The sequence below is a fragment of the Leptodactylus fuscus genome, chromosome 1 (genome assembly GCF_031893055.1).
Source record: "Leptodactylus fuscus isolate aLepFus1 chromosome 1, aLepFus1.hap2, whole genome shotgun sequence".
Classification (NCBI taxonomy): Eukaryota; Metazoa; Chordata; class Amphibia; order Anura; family Leptodactylidae; genus Leptodactylus; species Leptodactylus fuscus.
In genome coordinates, this window is record NC_134265.1 from 72,498,708 (window position 1) to 72,525,919 (window position 27,212).

Here is a 27,212-nt window from a genome sequence, read left to right on the forward strand (position 1 = left end):
GGAGGATTTTGACAGCGGATTTCGCGTCCAAAACCTCCCCTTATAATGGTGGTCTATGGAGACCGCCGGGCTTCTTTTCTCCGCTAGCAGCAGCCCGCCGCTAGCGGAGAAAAGAAAGGACATGTCCTTTCTTCAGGCGGAAGCCGCGCAGGCTCAGCCGCGCGGCTTCCGCCCCCGGCAGCTCCATCCTATGTCGGCTCATTCATTTGAGCCAACAGCAGAGGGTTAAGCCGCGACAGCGATGGTCGCGGCGGGCGGGTTTTGACGAGAGAGACGTGGCTCGCCGCGTCTCTCTCTGTGTCAAAACCCGTGCGGGCAGTTCACGTGTGAACTAGCCCTTACACATAGGTTTTTCCACTTTATTTTCTAGCATTAGGAACTGTAAAGTAAGTAGTAGTGCACCAGTGAGTAAGGAGGCCCTTTGGGTTTCCATCTTAATCCCCATTTTTTTTTTTGGCAGGACACAAAATCCTGCATGTCCGACTTTGTGTCTGTACAAAAAAACGGTTTCACCACAGAGGCTGCAGACCGACCCCGGCACTTTGCTTTAAAAACCCATTCAAATGAATTGGTTTTAGAACTGACTACCAGAAAGCTGTCTCCTGTCCAGTTTTTCCGGGAATTAAGATGGAAACCCAAACGGTAGACAGGGACACCACATGAGTCTGCAAGAGGAGCTGCTGTGCTGAATTACTCTTTCCTTCCATCCATTCCCCTCACTTGCTTTAGTCCAATCTTTGTCAGGAATGTGAACTAAATGAGTTATTCATTATGCAGATTGGTTAATTTTGAACTAATAGTTTATGAACTACCCATCACTACTTTCCAGCACTGAGCAGGAGGATTCTGCTGCCCTCTATTGGCTATTATGTGAGGAATCCGCAGGAATAAGTAGCTGGAAATTCATCTGCAGCGTGTGAACAGGGTTCAAGAAACCCTTTTCATATGCATGCAATGCAGCTTGTCATTGGTTTGATGTAAGTATTGGCACAGACTCTGAATTGAAATCCATTTAAAATCCAACACATGTGAATGGACCTTTATCATATTACTGCTTTGTAAAGGTCCTCTCAGCTATTGGGAGCTTTGGAAGAGGGGGAAGGATTTAACTCCATAACGCCTAAGCAGCTATTGTCCACAGAGCCAATAAAATAATACATTTATAGCACTGGTAATGTATACAGGTGTGGTCCTGTGTAAAGACACATATACATCCATAGTTATATACTGTGCCATCATATTTTGTAGACAGTTGTATAGGTAATGTTATTATAGTGTTGTAACCCCTGGTTAATTTTCAACCAGTGGCGGGTCAAGATCCAGGTATACCTTGCAACACAGTTTACAAGGGACTGGAGAGGTGCCAGCCTGTTTGATAGCTGGCCAAAGCAGAGGAGAATGCCGCAGTTAAGTTGGGATATAATGAAGGACAGACGCTCCCTAATATTGACTTGTGTCAGAGAACAAACACAAATGAACACAAAAAAGCTTGGGGACAAAAAACACACAGCATCTCAGTTTATTGCCCTGACACAATCTTTGCAATGCAATGGTTGAGAGCCAGGTCAGTCGAAATAACAGTGAAAACCAGATGATTTGGGCTGTTTTTCGCCACAGCCGGGTACACTGCATGTTAGTTGCTACAAATATACCGCAGAGGACTGTCCCATGACTTTCTAGCCAAAGGGGAGGAAACATTGAAATTTAGACAGTGAGATACTTGAATAAGGGTATAAATCCTAAATCCATGTTTCTAGACAGAAGATTTGTTGCAACAATGTACAAGGATAACGGAAGTAAATGCTGTTCAAAAATAAAATCCATCTGCATTTCAGGATACATTGAGGATTTCTACTGGATTTAGTAGTCTTTGGGTATAATTGGCACATTCTGCATTTAACATACACAGACAATAAAGGGAACCTGTCATGAGAATTTGGGCCATAAATGTTGTGAACCCCTCGCTTTTAACCTACGGTGACTTGTTTACAGAATTACAAGTTTAACACGCCTGTTAGTGTATACCATATGCATTAAGTTTCTGTAAATTGTCTTTAAGGCTGGAGCCTCACGTTGTGGAAATGCTGAGTTTTTGCTGCTACGGAAATGCTGAGGCAAAAATTCTGGCTAATCCTATCCACACATTGCAGAAAAAAAATCTGCTGTGGAAAAGCTGCGTTTTCAAAAACATCCACTTTTTTTTTTTAATGTCAGCATGTCAATTATACCTGTGGAAATGCTGCTGATTTTCCTTTATGTATAACAAGGGCAGAAAGTTTCAAAGGAGTTGGCTCAAATGAATGGGCCGACTCCGGAGGTTGCTGCCGTCAGGCGGACACCGCGGCTCGCTGAGCTGCAGAATCCGCCTAAATGAAGGGCTCACCACCGCTCACGGCCAGACATCTTTCAAACCAATTCAAATGAATGGGTATTAAAGAGTCCTGCAGGTTTCCGTCTCCTGCCTCTGTTTTGTGCAGGAAACGGAAACCTGCAGAACGGAGACTGGGCGCAGATGTGAACGAGCCCTTACTGTTTAAAGACAGAGAATAGATTCAGGGATGTGGATGGGGGTATATTAGGAAATACAGAGGACTAGTAATGTGGACAGGAATATAGCTCTATATAGAGAGATGGTAAGTATACAGGTACAGTATGATGTGCATAGCCATAGTAGTATACATATATAGGGTACAATCAGGGGGTATATATATATATATACACACTGTATAGGTAACGTCTTGTATACAGTGTTGTGTAAAGTTCAGCCACTCTACTGTATATAAGTATAGAATGCTAGTGTTCGGATACTCTATAGACAGAATACCATTTATATGTATATTCAGGGAGCAGGGCTCCATATTGCCTCCAATACCTGTACACTATACACAGCTATACATTAACCCTTGCAGTGCACAGGCACGTTATACAGGAGCGAATAGACAACTATGCAGCGAGCCCAAACGAGCTAACCTCGCAGGGGGCGTGGACGTGCGGACGACCCAGTCCCGTGACGTCACCACACTCCCTTCGAGGGGCCGTAACAGTATGACGCGCTGTTAGCACATGGGAGCCCCGCCCCTTCCTGGAAGCCCCGCCTCTCGGTGATTGCATTTTGAAGCCGCTGGACGGAGTTGTGGAGCGGTGGCCGGGAGCGGGGACTGAGGAAGCGGGACACGGCGTGACGTGATTGGGGTCGCTGGCAGCGAGTGTGCCCAGGATGAGCTGTACCGGGTACTGAGCCCCTGCCGGGACCGGAGAGCACTCTGCGGAAGTCTGGTGAAGGGGGACTGTTCTGCTGGTCCCTGTACTGAGTGCAGCAGGAACTCCCGGGCTGGGGCGGAGGGTGCAGCCCCCATGGGGGGGAAAGTTCGTCCTGTCACTGTATGACCTGTGGAGCCGGAGCATGTGACAGGTGTGAGTGGAGGTGCTGCCTGGCATGCTGATCTGTGTGTGATCCGGACACCTGTACTGAGGAGCTGTGAGCACTGCCAGGGACCATGAAGCTGAGCCGGCAGATCACCGTGCTGGGCAGCGCTATATTCTGTGTGGTCATCTTCTCCTTATATCTCATGCTGGACCGGGGACAGTTTGACCAGCCTAAGGACCTAAGAAGAGAGGGAGCATTTCCAAAGGTGAGAGTCCCTGCTGATGCCATGTGTACTGCTGGTAGGCACTCTGCTGCCTGAGGCTTAAAGGGGCGCTCCAGAGCGATCTGAGCTGTCACTGGAGTCAGCAGAGAACATGAGAGGTCCAGGACGGGGCTCATTAGTAGAGAGGTGTCATGTTCTGGGGGCACAAAGTTCTGGAAATCTCTAACTAGTGCTAAAAGCTTGTGGATATACCAGGTGCCCTGTGTGCTGAGCATTGTGGGTTGCAGGGCTCTCAGACTCATGGGTGCTGCTCTAACTATTGGGGTTTTCTGGTAAGAAAAAGTTATTCCTCATCTCCTAGGTGGGGAGGGGTTGCGGTCTGACTTCTAGGACCCCTGCCCTCCATGAGAATGTCAGTCACAAATGTGCACATACTACTGTTCTGTTCTATGGGACTGATACAGAGAGTGGAGTACAAGTCTCATCTGTAGACAGTAAATGGATAAGAGATAATGTGGTGTTACTGGAATATCCCTTTATGGTCATCTTGGTAAAGGGTTTCTCCTAGAAACTTGTTATGGAGTGTCAGACCTATTACTGGCTCCCCCACTGACCCTAAGAGGTCCCATTCTCTGGGCTGTCAGACCTACTAGAGTACTGGTTTATCTTATAACATGTTTTCCTAGGGAACGATTTGTTACTTCATATGGGATTTGCTAGACATTCGCCTAATTCTAGACATGATCGATCTCTAACATATGTAGAATTTTGTTCGGTTTATATAAAGACAACATTTATATGACGTGTATGAACCCCCCACTGTTCACAAAACTGGGGCTCTGCTGTACCTTGTTGTGAATGGAGTCCCACAGAGACGAATGGAGCAAACGCCACCTGTGTGATAAGTTGTGGATTTGGAAAGACTCCATTAACCGGGGGAGGGAATATATATTTGACTTATGTGGTGCCTCTAGCTACCTCTCAGGTTTGGAGCCCTTTTCCTCTATAGGTATGAGGCTGCTGCTGTTCTGCCTTGTCTTGGCTTCGCTGGGTGTTTGTTACTTTATCTATTCTACCAGCCTGGTGTACTCAGAGTATTTTTACTATGCCCGTATTGTCTTTACTGTAGAGCGCCCCCACACTTCATGAAGCTGCACTGGCAGGAGAGTCCTTGTGTATGACTGGAGTTTCTCTGTAATGGTTACCTGTGAGCCTAGACTGGATACTTTATTTGCGTCTGCTTGTCTTACACTTTGGTAGTGAAGAGGTCCTTGAGCTGTCCTTTCTGCCGACTTGCAAGCAAAACCTTCTTGGTGGTTAGTCCGATTCCTTTCTTAGGGGATGACCGGTATCACTTCTTTCAGGGACTGACACCCAGCTTTTCCAGAAACAGATACTGCTTAGAATGGCTGACTAGAGTTTTCGATGATTTAGTCTTCTTTTTTATTGCTGGCGGTAGTATATGTTTATTACCGGTGTTTTCTTTACTTTGTACTGTTTGCACCTTTTAGTTTAGATTCCTCATCTCTACTGGATTTGTTGTTTACAAGTATAATAAATATATATTTATAACTTTTTTTTTTTTTTATATTGCTAATATTTCAAGCTTCTTAACATGACGTGTTCTGCTAAAGTATATGTCAAAACAGCGCCTGAAGTGGGTGACTTCACCAATTGTGACGCCCCACTTCCTTTTAGCTAAAGAGATGCACGTGTCAGAAAAATTGTCAAGGGGCATCATAGAGGCTTTATATGCCAGACAAATGGTGTAAATATATTACTAACCTCCCCCATTTCATTCAGTGTGTGACATGTCTACTAGGTTTAGATCATGTGTGTCCAGGCTCCATAGGACTTTGTGGCTCCGGCACTCTCCATCTAATCTTGAAGTATATATTTCTTCCATTAAGTAACGTGGACATGTCCCTTGATATTCAGCGCTCAGGTGCTTTCCTTCACTGCTGCTAAATGCTTCTCCCTGTTACTCCTCTATTGTAGAAGAACAATTCTCCCAGTATTAAGCCAATTTGTGTTCGGCTGAGCAGAGTCTTGTGTTGTAGTCTTTATCTGTAAGGAGAGGGGATTTGAGGATTGATGTTGACTTTGTCAGGGTTGTAATGTAACGTCTGAATGATTCCCTCCTGAATGTAGTGTAAGCTTGTCACCCCAAAAAGCAGCCGAAAACACAGGAACAAGCTTTCCATATACTGCACATGCTCTTCTTTGTAATATGCAATATCCAGTACTTGGCTATGGGGCATGGGTTTTCGTCAACTGTGGAAGGGGTGTCAGGATGTCTTGACAGTGCTTATTCAGAAGGCATGTCATAATCCAGAATGGGTTAGGTCTAGGATGTAAATGGTGCGGAGTACACGCTGACCTGGTTTGGCCAAAGATGTGACTGTAGAATTCACCCATTGCAAAATAAGAAAGAAGATAATCCTTTAATAGATCCATCATGGGGAAATCCAGTGTGTAGTTAATACAAGTATATGGTCAGACACTTGTGTACACAGTTTCTCCACTGAGAGATAGGACCTAATCGAGGATATCTAGGGTCTTAGATGTGAAACCACCCCCTGGATCCCCTGTGTGTCCTAGTATCAGCTAGTATATAGGTAGATGAGTGAGTGTGTGTGGAAGTTGGAATAACTCATGCAGTTTTGTGACAGAGCCAAAGGAGAAGAGCGGAAACGTTTCAGACTTTCCAGTGTACTTTCCTGTACACCTTTACCATATCTACAAAAACACTATGTAATTTGCCAGATACTTATAAAACCTTATCATGGGATAATCTGGGACACAAAACTACAGGCATGTCCTGGGCTGGTAATTTTAATGTCCCAAATAAGCCAATAATATGTCTGTCCTTGCTGGGGTTCTTTAATACAACTCCCTATGGGTGCTTTCACACAACTAGGTCCCGTCCCGGACAAATGGGTCACCTGCTGCCCGTGTAGAACAGATAGAGCTTTACTCTATGAATTGAATCACTGCATGATAGTCAGTTATGATGTAATAAGCTCTAGGATGACCAAAGCGCGACTGTACTGACCTGACGGCTTTGTTATATAGTACAGTAGCTCCCTGTGACATAACTATTATGCAGTGAGTCAATTCATACAGCAGAGTTCAGTCCATACTGAACAGGGTTCAGTTGTGTAAAACAAGCCAAGGCCCCAAGTTGTGGAAAAGGTTGAAGCTTATACCAAACTGCTAATTTGTCTTACATTGCGTCAGAATTTTATACCAGTATTTTGGCACAATTGTAGATGCATTGTTCTATTATAAGCTGTACCGTCTTTCATTCAAGTCCCATCCACTTTATTGAAGAGGACCTTTCATTTCTTCTAAGATCTAAGGGCATGTTGTATACTGTTGCAAAGCTAACAGTGCACTGACTTTGGTGCACTTTTTGTTTTTTAGGTGTCTTCCCCTGTTCCTGAGATATCGTTGGCGTTAGTTTAGCCCACCAATATCAGTTCTCTGGTCCTCTTCATTGTACAAGACTGTTGAAGTATTTCATTGTGGGGTGTTAGTCACCGCCCGTGGGTGACTCTGAACTGTAAGATCGGCCCTACCCACAGTGCAGTGATATTGGTAGCCAAAATTAACAGCACCCATATCCCTGGAATTGGGGCAGATGCCTGTAAAACTGAAAGTGACCGGAATTCATCTTTACAACAGCATATACCATATCTTTAGAGGATATGAAAGGTCCTCTGTAAGCATTCACGAATGCTCTGAAAACCGAACCAGAATTCAGGTGCAGTCAGCTAAGTAAATTCCTTTGTGTGTGTGTGAATACAGCCCAAAGCGGGTGTGCAAAAGTTTAACATATGTCAGTAATCCAGATAAACATGTTTCTAAATTAAGCTACCATCCCAAATCCTCATGCAGTGTCATGTATTGCAACGACTTCTTGTTTATAACTGGTATCCAAAAGCGATGTCCCTTCCTGGCTGTGGATTCAGAGCCTTATATGTTTAACCTTCCTATGGCTTGCTAACTGCCTGAGAATAGAAGGATTAACTGAAATCCATATCCCACCACCGTCTGTTATCAAGGGAGAGACAGAAGACCCCCATTAGCATCGACATGTAAAAATTATTTTGTAACATCAGGATTTCTGGTTGTCTATATTACCCATGTTGTATATCTTTTTATGCTCCTGTATAACCCCATTAAAACGTGCATAAATTTATTTGGCACACTTCCAGTTGGAATGTCTGCCAAATATACATTAAAAAGTAACTACAAGATAAAACACATAATATTGCTCATCTTGGTTCTGAGCTACAGCTTTGTTCAGAATTTGTTAGTTGTCATAGGAGGCTGTCAGCGAGCTTGTTGTCACTCTCCTATTTACAGTTTATCTGAGCTCCTACCATACAGCGAGTACTGTGACACCTGCACTTATGGAAGTAACTGGGGTCGCATTGCAACCTTAATGCTGCTGTGACTGTTACAGCTGCAAAAAGAATGAACGTAGGTTGTGGCAGCATCATTCACTGGTAATGGTGCAGGTGTTACGGCAAGCTTTGGGCAGGTAACAGGAGTTGCTGCCGAAATTGTCACGTAGCTCAGCCTAAAACCTGCAGGCTATTGTATGCAGCTCTCTAACTATACACCTTCACTAGCTATTGGTCCAATGCTCGTGTGACCGACATCTATTCCTTAATAATTCCAGACGTCTCTGGCAGTAGCATATCTCCTTTGAGAACAGAAGACAGAGTATGTTGAAATCTGGCATGTTTCCCTAACATTTGCTAAGCATTTCATGTCCAATAGGTGGTGAGCCAGTTCTTCAGAACTAAAGGCACATACAATCCACATAAACATAAAAGGGCTGACTTTGGCCGTACAGAGCCCCCGAATCTCCATCATCAGGTGAAGGATCGTGTGTTATCATGTCGGTTCTTTGAGAATCCAGGAGAGAGGTTTCAGCTAGAGGTGTCTGGTAGTGACTTTCTCCCGCCTCACTATAGACAACACATGTTTGAGTGTATTTGAGAATGGGTTGGGAGGACCATGTACTGAAAACGCGTTCACCAAACAGCCACTGAAATTGTCTGGCAACTTTAATTCTAATGTGTACTGAAACGTATGATTGTACATACATGGGACTACTTATTTTGTAGGGTGACGACCCATGGTCAGTTTGTCAAGTGTACTTAAATGTTGGGTTATCCAACTTAAAAGCAGCTGCAAATTGTAAAATAACAGAAACAAACAAATGACTATTCACATCTTCTTTCTTCTGGTGCTGAAGCTTCCACTGTCATCCTAGCTTTTGGGGCAGCATAATGGCTGCCATTGCTATGACTTTACGCCAGTAGTATCATAACCACATCATGGCAACATAGACCCCCAGCAAACCTGAATTTTCTTCAAGATAAATTACATAAAAAAAAAAAAAAAATTAAATAAAATATTTTTTCGTTTTTAACCCCAGTGCAGGGATAGGCAACCTTTGGCACTCCTGCTCCTGTGAAACTACAACTCCCAACATGCTCCATTCACTTTCATTGGAGTTTCAAGAACAGCAGTGCAAGTATGCATGCTGGGAGTTGTAGTTTGACAACAGCTGGAGTATCAAAGGTTACCTACCCATGCTCTATAGCAATCTTGCTTATAAATATTTAGGAACAAAATTGTCATAGAAATGTCTGCAACTGTCTCATTCATCTGAATGGGACTTGCAGAAATCCATGTGCTTGGTACTGAATTGGACTGGTCAATCTAACCCATCCAGTGCCTGTACTCTGCCAGATTTGTGACTGGAAAAACTGGTTAGTTGCCCAATCTTTGTACAGTGTATGCAATATCCCAACGATCAGAAACCTGGGATGTGGTACAAACAAGCTCACAAAAATATAATTTAAAATATAGTATATCTCACTTTCTCCGGAAAGTCTCTGAAGTACGGTAGCCTGTATGGAGGAACTCTCCCACTTTGAACTTCACACTCTCCAGAAGTTCAGCTCTATTTAGGCACCATGGTGCCATGGTATACGTTCTCAAAGGACCCCACCTGGGCACACCTGTGGGAACCCCCTGGTTAAAAATTCAATAAAACGTTATTTACAAAGGAGTCTGTCAACAGAATCTGGTGAATCAACCCAGCCCCACAGGTTAGTGTCATCTTAATCAAACTGTGTTTCCGCCGTGTGAATCGGTGCCTCAATTGCTGACTTATCGGGCAACGAGTGCCAGAGGTACACTGCAATATCCTCATAGCTCCAAAGAGTTAAACATTCACAAAAATGGCAGCAAATTGGCAAAAACTAGATATTTAAGGCAACTCTTGACCAGTTTGATTCACCTGACCCTAACCTATCATCATAAACAATAATACCAATAAAACCTCCATGTTCGGCATTCTGAAATTTGTAATAACTGTGTGAAAGCGGCCATAGACTTGACATATAGAAAGTGGACAATTCCTTTAACTTCTATTCAGCAGTCACTAAAGGGAACTTTCTGTAGTTTGTCCTATGCGAAGAGAACGTAGTCGGTAGCAGAACAATAAATTGCTTGCTACAATGTAGCGGTACTGCTGCAGGCAGTTTTAAATTGCTTGCACCCATAGTGAACATGAGTGTCGAGCGGCATATAGTAGTACATGCAGACATCTAATTTATTATGCAGTAACACATTAAGAGAATGAAGCAATTTCTGCTCTTGGATTATTTTCTAACTCTCCCTTCCTGAGTTAAGCGCTGTAGCTTTAACAGCTTTCAGCAGATTTGTCCGTCGGTACATGTAATATAGGTTCATACTTGTTTTTGTGATCCTATTAAATGTTGCTCAATAAATTCTTCCTGGGAATCTGAGCAGCATGGAAAGTTCTTGTTAGAGAGTTTTACACTCTGTTTCCTGTGTTAGATTGACGGTGCAAATGTAAATTCACTCATAACTGGTCAGAACGCTGCATTCAGAAGCCTGATGTGTCATTGTACATATGGCACAAGCTTTGTGATGCCTGGTCATCAGTGGAGTTCTTGCTTATAAACTCATGGATGGTGTTATCTCCTGGTTTGTTTCATTGACATGGCACCTGACAAGTAATGAAATATATTAGGTAGCAAGTGAATGGCCCGAATGGAAACCATAACGCCGATGTGAACCAGGCCTTACCTTGGAAAGAGATGGCGCTACCATGCACTGAAAAGAAAGCAGCCTGGCGGACATGTCCAGTATGGGATGGTGGCTCCACTGTAGGCCATGGACTTGTAGAATCTGTCATGTTAATAGTACCTTAACTATCGCATCTTTAAAAGTGGATTTGTTAATGGTACAGCAAAATATCGTGAAAAGAGGCAGGAACATAGGAAAAGCTATAAGTAGAGGCACTTCCTTTCCTACCCTCTTAGTGCAATCTTGCGTCCTTTACTACATAATCTACAAGGCTTGTTGACTCTCCATCTTCTAGATAGAATAGCAGTGTCCATTGTTGGTTGATGCAGTAAAGGTTATCTACACAATAATGCTTCTGAGGACATTTGCTTGGGTAGCTACAACCCGATTGTTGCTCTTTTACTGTACAGGCTGTTGGCTGAGCTCTAAAATATTCTGGTAGTCTGATAGCATCATACATGCTTATGCTAGAGGGAGTCTCGGTCTCTGGACCAGGTTTCCTTCTTTCCAGATGTATCAGCCCATTTGCAGGGGTTTTGAGGAGTCCATGGCTCAATGGAATCTGAGCCTAGGGATACAAGGGGTTCTACACAATGTGAGGCCAAGTTAGGTCAAAAACATAGGACCGGTGCAGAGCTCTTTATTGTACCTTTGTTGGGTCATACGAACACTGAGGGAAACTTGTATCTGTATTTGGGGATGAGTGATGCCCATGAGCACTGTATGTGGACCCATTTATTTTAATGGACATATGTAGAAGCATCGGTGTGCTGTCTGTTGGAAATGTGGGGGGACTACTTTACTATTAATTGTACTTGGTGAAAGACAGACATAAGACTAAGCTGCAATACTTGTTACATCCTGTGGATAGAGCAGCGCTGTTTCTAGAAAAAAGCCTCTATGTCTTCTACAGCTTGTTTAACTTAAAAAATAATCCGAAGACCATTGTTGCTTCAGTCATGGGAGAAACGTGACCTTAAGTAAAAAGTGAGAACAGATGTAAGCATGTGGTACTGTTTTGTGTAGAATTGCACTTTACGTCTGCCCTGGCATTTTTCCATATAAATGACCCTTTTCTTTTTTTTTTTTTTTTGTAGATTGTGAGCCCCACATAGAGCTCACAATGTACATTTTTCCCTATCAGTATGTCTTTTTTTTGGAATATGGGATGGAAATCCATGCAAACACGGGGAGAACATACAAACTCCTTGCAGATGGTTTTTTGCCCTTGGCGGGATTTGAACACCAGGACTCCAGCGCTGCAAGGCTGCAGTGCTAACCACTGAGCCACCGTGTGGCCCCATAAATGACCCTTTTCTCTAGAGTAAAGCTACAGCGTTAAGATCCGTTGCAGCAGTTACCTGTGTCCTGGGATGTGTCCAGCATTGTGTTTTACCTGACAAATGTTACGATGTGAGCACTGAGCCATAAGATGCAGATAAAATTCTTTCATACAAGATATTTCCAGATGTATTAAGAAAAAAAAAAAAGCCAACGTTTTCCCGGCCAAGCACATGGGGTATATGGTCTCTGCTGCCATCTCTGTTTCTGCTCCGTCTTCCATTTGTTTGATACATTAGAAAGGAAACTTGCATGTAATATTCTTCAGTGTATAGCCATTAAAACTTTAGGCTTTGTTTCATGCTGTTCTCTGAGCGCGGCATGCCAGTAGAATTTTACTTGGATACAGGCAGTAATCTCATGTGTGCCAGGAATCCAGTATCACCGCTTACTAATGCATGCAGAAAGTGTATCCAGATGCTTTCTATCTGTATCTCAATTCTTCTCTCAGTAAGGAGATGCCTCCTGATCTACGGCTGCCTCTTGCCTCCTATGTAGATCACTCTCACAAAGGGTTGGCGTGTGTGCGGTGCTGCATTGTAATGAGGGCCATGAATTTTAAAATCATATGGAGGAATGGTCTGGAGAGTAATGGAAAAATGCCTCAAATTATATCATTTAGGCTCTGTTCACATCTCGTTTTCTACTTATTATTGAGGTGAACTATGAGAGTATTCTCTGACCTATATCTCTGTCTAACAACTGTGATGTATGCCACTTTAGGAATCTGGGCAATATATGCATACGCTGGGGCATATGTTAGCCGTTCATCCTGACTGTTTAAATAAAAATCTTTATAGACACTGTGTCCTTTGTAAGTGCAGTAGACTACACTACACCTTTCTATACGTCGGGAAAGGCTGAAGATGGACCAAGGCAAATCTGCCCAGCGTATGCTAAGACATTAGGTACATAGGGCTATAGATATTTCTGCATGAGATTCTGCATACCCATAAACTACACTTAGTGACAAAAAAAATGCGCCTTGAAGGAGTTTTTGGAATCAAACAAAACTTTGTGTGTGGATGACATATGTAATGGTTACAGTATTAGAGCAAAAGGGTAAGTTTATTGGGGAAAGCTCTGCAGTTGAAATGAGGTTCTAATATCCAATGGCCTGTTACTAGCCTGGATATAAGAAAATACAGTTGTGCATGAAGCACACAGGTTCTTTATGATGCACTGTGACACATCTGTCCACATGTGTTGGGCCTGTAGATCCTGCACACTCATAGGTTGCCAATACTGCTGTCCTAGCTGGTGCTATTAATGCACAATTGGAGATTAAATCTGGTGACTGGAGAGGTCAAGGAAGTGTTGCAATAGGAGACATTCTTAGGAAACCCATGGATGAGCATTATCCTGCTGAAAAATGCCATTAGAGGCGACATATGTGGCCGCAGGATGTCCTGCACGTATTGTTAAGCTGTTAGTGTCCCATGTATCATTACTAGGGGTGACCAACTAATGTGTTGACTCTCCAGATTTTCACACCATTAGTTGTGACAGTGTTGCTCCATCACAAATGCAGGATTGAAGCTTTTGTGAGCCTGTTTAGGAACAGCGCGACTCCTGGTAATGTCTACATATCACAAGCTGCACTGCTTACTTCCAGTACTATTTGTACTACTTTCTATATTAGAACCACTTTAAATATGTTTGGGGAGCACCTACACCATTGCTGGAATCAGTTCCCACAGCAATATATTGCACAAGCGATGATGTATTGTCACATGTAAGGCCTATTCACATCATGTCAAGCCGTATGATATGAGTATATGCCAGGGAAGGCTCCCGGTGTGTATGCTATATTTTATCAAATGAATGTTACTTTCATACAGGGGAAAATAAATACCCCTAGTTTATATATATATATATATATATATATATATATATATATATATATATATATATATATGTGTGTATGTGTTTTACGTACACACATACCTAAAGCTCCATTGTCTTAAAGGGGCTCTGTCATTGGGAAAAGTCATTTTTAACTAATCACATCCTTGCATAGGCTTTAGACAGGCTATTCCACACCTACCTTTAGTATGTAAATTGCCTCAGCGGTTTCTGAGTGTCTGTTTTTATCCATATGCTAATTAGACTGGTGCACGATACATCGTGCACTCCTCTCCTATTGTTTCCTATGGGAGGTTGCTGATGACTCAGCTTCCTGTTTGCACACACATAGGAGATAATAGCAGAGAGGAGGCTGCTGGGGACTTCCTGTGCTGGCTGGAAGCTCATTAGCATATGAATAAACACGGACTTATTCAGAAACCACTGAGGCAATTTACATACAAAAGCCTATGCAAGGATGTGATTAGTTAAAATTGACTTTTCCCAATGATGGAGCCCCTTTAAAGGGAGCCTGTCAGCAGGTTTGGGCTCACTAAACCACTTGCATGTCTTTATGTGCCTATGCGAAGTCTGTCTGCCCTGGGCAACGTTTACCTAGCGATAAGCTAGCATTTAGCAGACAAAGCCAAAGTCCATACAGCTCAGTTCACCGCACACGTACGGCATTCCAAGAACATGTGAAACAAATTGTAAGGTTGCTGATCTTGGCTTCATGACTGCAATGCACATACGTCTGCAGCTCCCTCTCAGTAGAGTATTACAAGTGTTGTTTTGTTTTGTTTTTCTCCTCTCCAGGGCAGACACACTTGGCAGGCTTGAGACACTAAACCACTGGTGCGTAAGGACTTGCTTCTGTTTTAGTGTCCCCAAACTAGCGGACAGGTTCCCTTTTAAGGCTGGTTTCACACATGCAGTTTTGGGTACACCTTTTAGCCAAAGCCAGGAATGTACCCTAAAGAGCGAGAGTATAATTGATCACATCATAACCTAGTAAACCAGGCTAACAGTACAAAGCAGTTTTCCAGGGATCTAACCATATACCGTCATATGAATAAATGACATTAGGAAATGTAGGATCACATATGCTCTAACCATAGTTATGTGTTGGAGGAGAGCCCCATTAAGGGGATTGTCTCCTCTTAATCTATTCCATATGGCCGGTTAGCTTATGAGTTTCTATTGAACAATGAGCTGTCTTCTGGGGGCCGGGGTCTGTGGTTTGCACATTGAAGGCCTGTATGTGATGACACAGCCTCTAATGCTTTGTATATGCTCGTGGATACTTTTCTATTTTTTCCCTTTAGTTCCTTTCATTAATCCTGAATTTTCTGATGAAATAAAACCTCACAATGTGCAGTAGAAGCCGACAATACCGGAATAGTCAGTTTACAGATGACTTTAGGGAAAGCTAAGCATTCTAATGTTTGCTGTCTCCTGGCTCCGACAAGCTGGCAGATCTTACCGAAACTTCAGTATTTTAGAAGCCAAGAATAAACCCCAGCAGTATACATTTCTGCTTTTTATAGCAGTCGTTTTGTATTTCCTCCGTTTCTGTCAAGTTATCATAGGCATTGTATTACTGCTCATTATTGTGTTGGCACATAGCAGGATATTGGGGGTATAGGCGCCTCTATAGAGAAGGCATCGTGCCCAAAGATAGAAGTAGCCGTGTGAAGACTTCAATCTAAATCCAGGAGGGGAATGTCTGAACTCATTGGTTGTGGTTTACACTTACACCCCCATCTACCCTGTCTGTACATAAGGACTGCTTGCATTACACACAATATGCTCTTCTTCGTAGAAATGTGTTTCCTGTGTATATAGGAAGTTAACTCTTTATACACTACACCCTTTTAAAGAACTTGTGACCCTTTGTAGCTTCATAATCTAGAAGCTACAGCATGCTGACACCAACTACTTCTGGGTTCATCTTTAGGGTGTGTTGGTGGCCGTAAATGGCGTTTTCAGTGGTGTCAGATGGTAATCTGCAGGCTCAGGACAAGGACGATCAAACATGTCAGGTTACCTTTTATACTTTGGCTGCTCATATTCTGGCTGATGCTTCACATACACATCCGCTGCATGTATGTATTCTCAATGGGGAGAGCAGAAACCCCTTAGATCAGTGGTGTCAAGGCAGCGCGACTCCTTGTAAGGGTATGTTCACACTGTATGTGCCTATAGGCTTCAGTAGGACGGTGCAGTAGTACACAAACCTGTCACTACAAATCGTACAGCTCACTTGTAAGGGTCCCAATTGTCGAACACCCGCAAATCTACTAATGCTGGCCTACTTTGGGGGTACTGGATAACACCTTTTAAGGACCAGTTGGTAAAAATAACAAACAATAAAATGTTTACATGTATACCACCTTTTAGTTTAGCATATCCCTGAATGGCTAGTTGCCACGAAGACCAGATCGTGGGGACAGATGTATATTATTTCTTTTTTATGTTACCATACCTACTAACCTCATCTGGATAACCCCTTTAATTAGATGCATCGTTTGTATACAAATTTAATCTTAACCCCCCACCACCACCTCCTTCTTTCTGACTATTGCTGGCAGCCAGTTGTCCATAGCCCTGATTTATGACTGTTTTGGCACTCCCTGGCACATTTAAGCCACACCTTTGTTTTTGAAGAACCCATGTGCCTAGCAGATTTTAGCTTAAACTATATATGCCCCATTTATGACTGTCTAGTTGTCACCACACTATTAACCCTGGGCCAGTTTATGCAGCAGTCTGGTCTTGTACTTTTCTGATCGGAGTCTTGGAGAATCCCTTTAATAAATCCACGACACTTCTCTTTCTGAGGCTACATTAACAATGCGTTCTTTGGTGTTCAGTTCTAGCACGATGTAATAGGACATGTGGACAGGGGTTAACTTTGTGAGAAGCCCCTTTAAGCCATATGTACTGTAGCTATACAATGTTTTCCTCTGCTTGGAAAATAAAGGAGAATTTTGCAGTGTGTTTCTCACATCCAGCACAGTTTGCAGAATTCTCCTTGCCCTTCCCTCGGTGCCCTCTTCTAAGGTTCTGTTCTGTTTTTTGGTTGAGTTAGCCTGCTGTGCCTTTCTATACACAAAACACAGTAAAATAACGACAGTAGGTTTTGTGCAGTTTGCTTTTTTTTTTTTTTTTTTTTGTTTGTTTGTTTGGTCTGACGCACATTACTGTGTGGAAAATATGGCCCCACCGACAACACGTTGTATGGAAGACAATGCTGCTGGCACTTCTTAAAAATGTCATGCTACTATTGATCTCAAAGGAAACCTGCTCCTAGACTGCCAGTAGCAAGGAGATGTTATCCTTGCCATGGTTGATTTCTGGAGTTTTATCGGACAGGATTGCTATGTTGGTGACGTCAGCTTTAATTTTATTTTGTCCCTATAGTTGCCGACCAGTGTCTTCATGTAATTTCTCCAGTAAGCAGTAAAGGATTCCTATCCAATCGCATAAGGTTTTGTCCTGAAATTGCTTTCTTTTGGCCTAAGCTTTTATTGTAATTGAGCTGAGTACATTCCTGCGCTATCTCTGCACTTAAAGGGGTTCTACTCTGAGTGACTCCAGAGGGTCTTGTTTTATGCCCCTTTCTATCAGAACTTCACTTTCTGTATTAGATATCTGTTCCTTCTCACATTCTGATTGGGAGTCCAAAGCTGACAGTAGCTCAAGCCATTAAATGAACTTGTAGTATTTTATCTGCAATGCTTATGTATTAACATTACAATTCATCTATCTAAAAGACTTGGAAAATACCGTATTTTTCGGACTATAAGACGCACTTTTTTTCCCCAAAATTTTTGGGGAAAAGAAGGGTGCGTCTTATAGTCTGAAGGTGGCGCCTGGCATCCGCTGTAATAGAGAGGCGGAAGCCGGCAAGTGATAGACGCCATTACAGGTGCCGGGGCTTGAGACATCGCTGCGCTCCTCTGCCCTGCATGAAGCCAGCAGGGGCGATGCTATTCCGCTCCTCCGTCCCCCCCGCCGCTGGCTTCATGCAGGGCAGAGGATCGTAGCAATGTCTCGGGCCCCGGCGTCTATCCCTCCCCGGCATCCGCCTCTCTAGTACAGCGGATGCCGGGTCAGTATCCGTGGCCCCTTCTCCCCCGGGGCCGGTCCCCACCGGCCCCGTACCTGTAAAGTTGCAGGCCGGCTCCTGCGCGGCGATATCGCAGGAGCCAACCTGTTCGGGTGACAGCCGGGAGCCTAATGAGGCTCCCAGGCCTGTCACTGCTGTATTAGTATTGCGGCTGGTCTCTATGACCAGCCGTAATACTAATAGACAGAATGTCCCATAGACGGCAATACAGTTGTATTGCCGTCTATGGGACTTGCGATCAAGTGATCGCAGGTTCAAGCCCCCGGGGGGGAATAAAATAGTAAAAAAAAAAAAAAAAAAAAAGCTTTAAAAATATTAAATAAATAAAAGTTCTAAATCACCTCCTGTTTTTTTTTTTTCAATACAAGGTGATCTAAGCAATAGATATCCCCCCAAATGGTATAACTAAAAATTACAGCTGGCCCCGCAAAAAAAACGCCCTATACATCCCCGTACAGCTGCAGGGTCACCTGTCAATGTGGCCTTGCAGCTGTTCCAAAACTACAACTCCCATATATTAAATATTTTACCAGTTTTTGCTTCAAAATTTTTTTTCCCTATTTTCCTCCTCTAAAACCTAGGTGCGTCTTATAGTCCGAAAAATACGGTACTTTACTTTATCCTGAGTAAAGGCATGTTCACACTACCGTTGTTGATGTCTGTTACTCTCACCCGTCATAGGATGACAGCAACGGACATTAGCAGAGTACCAGACCCAAATGGAGCCCCCCTCCGTTTGTGTTTGTTCCCATTGACCCTAAGGTAAACAACACAATGGATACTTTTTTTCTGTCTTGTTTATTTACTTATATAAAAAGGCTTGACTTTTTTTTTTTTTTTTATTTAAACATGATTGAATCTCTTGTTGTTTTTTACATTGGGGTGAATGTAACCTGACAGATGGTGCTCTGTCTGTATCTGTCATTTAATGACCTTTACAACGGTAGTGTGAACACAGCCATATGCCTCTTGTGGGCTACATCGGTGTACTATCTGTATTTCCCGGATAGTCCACTGACCCAGTCATTTCTATGGGCAAATGCAAACAACCGTGATTCCCACTGATCAGTGTGCGGGCTGAGAGTCTGTGACACAAGATATACAGTAGAGCAAGTCCTATTCTGCTTGGTGTTTGTGGAATGGACTTGCCTATGGGAGAATAAAAACCAAGGGCTGCACACTGATGTACTCCGTGCACCATCCATTTTCATTATAGTGCAGACCGCAAGATACACAAAGTCGTCTGCAACCGGCTTTTCGAAACAAATATCGACTATTTCACTGTTCGCTTATCTCTAGTTACTATGTATAAGATGTGGGTGGAGCTGGGTGGCAATTAGGGGCGATTATTTGGAGCAGATACGCCCCAGAAGCACTTCTCGCCTAATTTGCATAAGCACAAAATGCTGTTTTGTTTTGTTTTTAATGATAATGGAGCTGCATTGTGGAAAGAGACCTCTCTGGAGAGAGTAGAAGCAGCCCTACAAGGTAATGTCATTAGCTTAATACAGCTTTTCCTGTTGACATATACTTTTTAAGAGCTGCATTCACAATTCAGAGCTGAAATCTTTGTGTTGTTGAATATCTACACAGTATCAGATAAGTAGTGCAGTTTTTTTTTTTTTTTGTTTGTTTAAAGGGATTCTACCACTAAAACACATTTTTTTTCTAGTTAACACGTCGGAATAGCCTTTAGAAAGGCTATTCGTCTCCTACCTTTAGAAGTGCTCTCCGCCGCGCCGTTCGTTCAAAATACCGGTTTGTACCGGTATGCTAATGAGTTCTCTCGCAGCGATGGGGGCGTCCCCCATCGCAGGAGCAGCGATGGGGGCGTCCCCATTGCAGCTCGAAAACCGACCGCAGCGCCGCCTCTATGGTCTTGGGTATCCTCCCCTTGCTTCTTCAGCGTCCTGTCGGACGCCTGCGCAGTACGCTCTGTTCGGCGAAGATTGCCGAACGTACTGCGCATGTGCGAAATTGCGGTCCCAGCCATAGTACGGGCACTGCAATTTCGCGCATGCGCAGTACGTTCGGCAATCTTCGCCGAACAGAGCGTACTGCGCAGGCGTCCGACAGGACGCTGAAGAAGCAAGGGGAGGATACCCAAGACCATAGAGGCGGCGCTGCGGTCGGTTTTCGAGCTGCAATGGGGACGCCCCCATCGCTGCTCCTGCGATGGGGGACGCCCCCATCGCTGCGAGAGAACTAATTAGCATACCGGTACAAACCGGTATTTTGAACGAACGGAGCGGCGGAGAGCACTTCCAAAGGTAGGAGACGAATAGCCTTTCTAAAGGCTATTCCGACGTGTTAACTAGAAAAAAAATGTATTTTAGTGGTAGAATCCCTTTAACAAAGGTCCTCTACTTTTTATGTACATTGTGTGTGAAATTTAAAAATGTGTTTTCTTTTATTCTCTAGGGTCAGCTCTCCATACTGCAAGAAAAAATTGATCATTTGGAGCGTCTACTAGCAGAAAATAATGAGATCATCTCTAATATAAGGGACTCTGTTCTAAACCTGAGTGAGTCTGTAAAAGATGGTCAGAAAAACCCAGAAGCCATAAACTTTAGTCATGGATCATATTCTCCGCTATTGCCCTCTGCACCTGCTTTACTTCCAATCAATAAAGAGGATTGTCAGTTTGCTCCTGCGAGTGGTGGCCAGAAATCTGATGTCCAGGTAAGTGTCTCCCAGGGAATAAATTCAACCCCCATAAAAGCGGAAAACCGACTTTGTGCTGTAAATTCCTGTGTTGTCCAAATCTAGCTTAGTATCAAGTTGGGTATGTGTTTTATTACACACAAAAACAAAATGAATTTACGGTGTGTGTGTATATGTATGTATATGTGTATATATAAAATATATGTATGTATTTGCATAGCAGTACCCTTTACTCTATTAAGGCAGAGTGTATACATCAAAAATTCAGCACAGGATTCCAAATCTGATTACTATCTATTTAGCTATATAAGAGAGTTTTTATATGTGTGTATGCTCAATCAAATCTGTCAGATCATGTCTAGAAAACTCCCCTATAGACCTTGATGAACATCTCTAGACTGTTTGTGGTCCATGCTTTAAAGCAGATTTCTAAGGGCTCGTTCACATCTGCGCCCGGTCTCCGTTCTGCAGGTTTCCGTTTCCTGCACAAAACAGGGGCAGCAGACGGAAACCTGCTGGCATGTTTCAATCCCATTCGTTTGAATGGGCTTGAAAAGTGTCCGGCTGTGTGCGCCGGTGAGTGTTTTATGCGCTCCACGGCTAAACTGTTTTTTGTTGTTTTTTTTTAAACCGGACACAGAATTGGACATGCAGTACTCTGTGTCCGGTTTAAAAAAAAAACAACCTGTTTCGCCGCGGAGCACATAAAACACTCACCGGTGCTCATGGCCGGATTCGGCATGACAGGTTTCTATCTTCTGCATGCAGAAGACGGAAACCTGAAAACGGAGTTCAGGCGCTGGTATGAACCAGCGTAAATGTTGTAAAAAAACAGCTCGGACAAGATGGCAGCCCCATCAAATGTGTTTAAAATGGATTAAAAAAAAAATCTAAGTAAAAGAATATATAATATAAAGTAATATGTTTCACAATCTCGTTTTGCCGTATATACTCGAGTATAAGCTGAATTTTTCAGCCCAGTTTTTGTGCTGAAAAAGCCCCCCTCTGCTTATACTCGAGTCAGCCAAAAAAAAAGTATATATATTTATTTTTTTTAGGGGGGGGGGGGATCTATGACCAGCCACAATATTAATGTATAGAATTTCCCATAAAATAGTGCAAAAAAAAAAGAAGACTTAAAAAAAATGAAAAAAGTTCTAAATCCCTCCTTTCCCTAGAATACATATAAAAGTAGAAAATGACTGTGAAACACATACACATTAGGTGTCCCTGTGTCTGAGAGTGCCCGGTCTACTGAATATAGGGGATCTGCGGTGCTCCTGTTCCATCAGGAAGGGGTTAATAGGAGCGCTGCAGATACCCTCTATTCAGCCAGACTGAATTCCAAGTGGGGGAAGAAAAAACAGTCCTGAAGCTCAGGGAAGGGGCAGACAGACAACCAAAACACCCCCCTCCCCTTCCCCAGCCCCCAGTAACTACTGCACCCAAAAACTACGACCATTTTAATTTTTGAAATTTTCCAGTAGCTGCTGCATTTCCCCCCCTCGGCTTATACTCGAGTCAATAAGTTTTCCCAATTTTTTGTGGTAAAATTAGGGGCTTCGGCTTATATTCAGGTCGGCTTATACTCAAGTATATACGGTAATTAAAATAAAATATAGGTGATACATTCCTCTTAAATATGCAACTTCTCTTGCAGGATGCGAGAGGATTTTTTTTTTTTCCCCCCATTTCACTTCACTGGGGAAGTGAAAATCTGCAATTAAATTCTAATTTTGCAGATTACACTGAGAATTACCCATAGATCTGAAGTAACATCTGCAGGTGTGAATAGTCATATAAAATGAAAACAATCTGTGTATTAACCTTACCAATCTTCTGAGGATTTCATATTTTCCTGCTGGGTTTCTGATCTTCCAGTCAATTGCAAATTGCAAAGGTCAGGTACAAATCTAGCAAAGGTTAACATGACTAAAAACATGTTAACACCTTGGTACAGACTGAGTTTTCCAATGGATTTTCAGTAGCTTTTTTTTGTCTTCTGAAATCAGAAAGTCAAGCTAAACTGTGCTACATCTGCATGTTGACATGACCTCCTGAAAGAACAAATATCAACATGGGACAAAGGGAGCCTTGACATAAACGGCATAAGAGGGGTACAGTTAGAATACAGTTTTTCTTTTAAATTTTAGATAAGTTTTTGGAATCCATTGGGCTAAAACTGCAACAAAACAACCCCAAGACCTTTACTGATGCTTAACAATATGGCTCTGTTTGTATTAGGTGCGTGATATGTCTGACTTGACACAGTTCCAAAGTGGAGGGACTGTTGGTGTGTGCCTGGTTGAAGCGTCTGAATTGGTGGTGTGTGTGTGTGTTGAGGTTTCCTGGTTCCGTGATTACACCTCAGTATGCAAAGTTGCAAAGACCAGCAGAGCATTTGCTGACAGATACGAGGGACAGAAAGCACCTAGTCCAATTGTGGTGAACCACACACACACACACACACACACACACACACACACACCTAAGAAGAGTGCAAGTTTAGGCGCATCAGTATTGGTAAAAACTGTCTGATCTGGCTGCTGCAGCACCACCATACATATCATCTTTGCAGTACACTTCTAAGTCAAGCTTTGACTTTGAACCACAGTTGCTTCTGTCTGCAGATGTTTAGCTGATCCCCTTTTTAGGACTCTTGTCGGGTCTGAAATATCACACCACTAAAACAAATAAACAGGTTTTCACAAAAGTTCAAGTGACAAAGTTTATAAACCTCAACATAAGCTATCTGAGTCACGTTGACTATGTAAAAATAAATAAATAAATAAAAGGTGGCGTTCTAGTTTTGTCCAACCCCTGTAGTATGTAATGTTTTCCTTCCATGTGTTTCTTTAGCTCTGAATGGTTTAACTAGGAACTATAGAACATTTATGTTGACCACATATGGTGTTCACCATACCACCATTATATTCAATAAGGTTACTGTTATGTTACTGGTTTACAACAGATCATATATTTAGTTGTAAAAGGAGCCGCTGTGACCAGTTTACACTCCCTTAGTGTTAACCTGAAACCTCATTTATGCCCCCTATTGTGCGCTAGTGACAAGTTATAGTGGTCATTCTTAGACTGGTAACAATCCCCTCTAGAACCCACAATATCTTTTTTTTTTTTTTTAGTTCAAGAACAGGAGAACCCCTTTAAAACCTATAAGTGGGAAGAATTTACCAAATCTGTGTAGAAACGGAGCTCCATCCCCCAACACATTACTGCTGAGCTGCAGTGTGTAGCATTATGTCACTTAGCTAAGACACCAAAGCAGGCAGGGAAGCAATAGGATTCATATTTTCCATAATCTGCTAATGCTGAATACAGGGCAACTCTGTAAGTATGCAATTTCTTGCATTTCTTGGTTCCATAATTGCTGTGAGTTGAACATGGACTTCCTGCTTGTATTTACTATGACTTCTAAACGGAAGCTTCTAGATTGGCCATTAGCGGCCTAGTTCATCATTAACTATTAGGCGAAAAGGAGTTTTCATTAGATATGTCCAAAGCCCACAGCTTCTTATGCAGCTACCTTCATTTATTACTGGCTATGGTATGAAGTAGGAAATGAGTGTGCAGGAGCCTGTGATCACTTTCTATAGACTGTGGAATTGGATGGGTTTACTATGAGACAGATAATCATCAGGTACCTGTTCAGTCTGGCCTTGATTGAAGCTCTCCTTCAACATATCCCTTGTTCCTGTGTCAAGGCCTTGGGCCTTCATGTAATTATTTCCCATCAAAGCCCTTTATTCTTATGCTTGGCGTTCCCCTCCACAAAGACAAGATGTCACCACATGTACGAGCAGCCAAGATATCTTGGCTCGTGATGGCTATATTCTGTTTTAGTTATGATTCTGAGACTTATGTTTCATTGTGCCGTTTCCTACAGTTTGCTGTCTTATCTGTATAATATTACTAAAGACTCATTTACTGCTAGTAGAATAGTCCTCACTGGCCTCACGTACTGAGTAGCAGTCAGCAGGGCTGTGGAGTTCGGGACAAATTCGGGTGGAGTCTGAGTTGAAAAAAAAGTTACTGACTCTGACATCCAAATAAAATGTTTAATTTTTCAAATATTGTAATCTAATTAGATTTTTATATATTTACATTCATAGTAATTCAGTCACTCACTTTTTATATTAGGCCTCATGCTCATGACTGCAATTTTATTCAAAATTGTAGATAAAAGTATGAACCCATCCATTTCCATGGACCCGATGTCACAGCCGTAGTTTTTGCGACTGTGTGTCCAGATGGCATTTGAGAGCCAAAAATTATGGAGCAGGTTCTGTATGGGTTTTGGGGTTTTTTTGTTTCTTTTTGGATGGGTCAGTGAAAACCACCAATCTGGGGGTCATTCCTGCCATTTTCACTGGCCCACAGACAGACTTTACAAGGTCGTGTGTGTGAGGCCTTACCTTTTCTACCTCTTGACCTTTGATATTAACAATCCACAGCAAATTTCTTCCCTGAATCTCCCTCCTATTGTTCTCAATGGGGGAGAAAAAATAACTGGCCTGCTCAATCTGGCCGTGTACTCTGTGGATCGAGACTTCCTGCTGATTAGGCTCATTCATCTGGGTCTAATCAGCAGTGGAAAGCTGCAACGGAGTGCCGTTCCCTGCATTGGCATCCCTTCGTGGGTCACCCGCAGCCTAATACAGTTGAGGAAAATAAAGAGGAAGGTTTGAATGTACCCTTATAGTCCAGGGAATCTTTGGTATCTGTCATGTGATATATCCGTCCCAGCTTCTATTCCGTCTTTCTGTTCCTATGATTAGACAGAATGGAATACCCGATGGAGATATCAGCCTGACCCGAAAGCACATGATCATACAGACGTTCAGTCTTCTCCTTATTACTGGAATGTGAAGTGGGTTTTTTTTTTTTTTTTTTTTTTTTTTTAGGACATGGTTAATGGTATAAACGTATCTTCATATATTTGTATAACCGATATATGAACAAATATTTAATGTGATGAAATATTATTAAAATCCTACTAATATTATAAGTGTGAAAGTTTGTGTGTTTGGATGTTTGTTCCTCAATCATGCTAAAACGCCTGGACGGATTTGCGTGCAATTTTCCACAAACATAGTTTTCCCTTAGGATTGAGTCACAGGCTACTTTTGGTGCAACTAAAAAACATGGCTTCCTAGCAGGAGACTCACAAAAGCAGGACTCCTAGCCCCAGCTATAGACTCACACACACTGCCTGGCATTTCCTGCCTCAACCTGCCTGCACACTCCTTACTGTCACCTCAGGAGTAGCCCTCACTCTACTCACTCCAAACACACAGCTATGTACTATCACTCCTCCTCCTGTATATTACATGTATATACAGCTATGTACTATCACTCCTCCTGTATATTACATATACACTCACCGGCCACTTTATTAGGTACACCATGCTAGTAACGGGTTGGACCCCCTTTTGCCTTCAGTACTGCCGCAATTCTTCGTGGCATAGATTCAACAAGATGCTGGAAGCATTCCTCGGAGATTGTGGTCCATATTGACATGATGGCATCACACAGTTGCCGCAGATTTGTCGGCTGCACATCCATGATGCGAATCTCCCGTTCCACCACATCCCAAAGATGCTCTATTGGATTGAGATCTGGTGACTGTGGAGGCCATTGGAGTACAGTGAACTCATTGTCATGTTCAAGAAACCAGTCTGAGATGATTCCAGCTTTATGACATGGCGCATTATCCTGCTGAAAGTAGCCATCAGATGTTGGGTACATTGTGGTCATAAAGGGATGGACATGGTCAGCAACAATACTCAGGTAGGCTTTGGCGTTGCAACGATGCTCAATTGGTACCAAGGGGCCCAAAGAGTGCCAAGAAAATATTCCCCACACCATGACACCACCACCACCAGCCTGAACCGTTGATACAAGGCAGGATGAATCCATGCTTTCATGTTGTTGACGCCAAATTCTGACCCTACCATCTGAATGTCGCAGCAGAAATCGAGACTCATCAGACCAGGCAACATTTTTCCAATCTTCAATTGTCCAATTTCGATGAGCTTGTGCAAATTGTAGCCTCAGTTTCCTGTTCTTAGCTGAAAGGAGTGGCACCCGGTGTGGTCTTCTGCTGCTGTAGCCCATCTGCCTCAAAGTTCGACGTACTGTGTGTTCAGAGATGCTCTTCTGGCTACCTTGGTTGTAACGGGTGGCTATTTGAGTCACTGTTGCCTTTCTATCAGCTCGAACCAGTCTCGCCATTCTCCTCTGACCTCTGGCATCAACAACGCATTTCCGCCCACAGAACTGCCACTCACTGGATGTTTTTTCTTTTTCGGACCATTCTCTGTAAACCCTAGAGATGGTTGTGCGTGAAAATCCCAGTAGATCAGCAGTTTCTGAAATACTCAGACCAGCCCTTCTGGCACCAACAACCATGCCACGTTCAAAGGCACTCAAATCACCTTTCTTCCCCATACTGATGCTCGGTTTGAACTGCAGGAGATTGT

At 42.9% G+C, this 27,212-nt stretch overlaps 1 protein-coding gene across 1 annotated transcript in view; it reads left to right on the top strand.

Moving 5' to 3' along the window:
- Positions 1 to 3,482: 3,482 nt before the first annotated feature.
- Positions 3,483 to 27,212, top strand: part of MAN2A1 (mannosidase alpha class 2A member 1) — a 97,751-nt gene continuing 74,021 nt past the window's right edge. The window contains exons 1-2 of the mRNA XM_075272002.1: positions 3,483 to 3,632; positions 20,470 to 20,730. Coding sequence (XP_075128103.1) covers positions 3,498 to 3,632; positions 20,470 to 20,730 — 396 coding nt within the window. The 5' untranslated portion in view covers positions 3,483 to 3,497. The remainder of the gene's footprint in view (positions 3,633 to 20,469; positions 20,731 to 27,212) is intronic.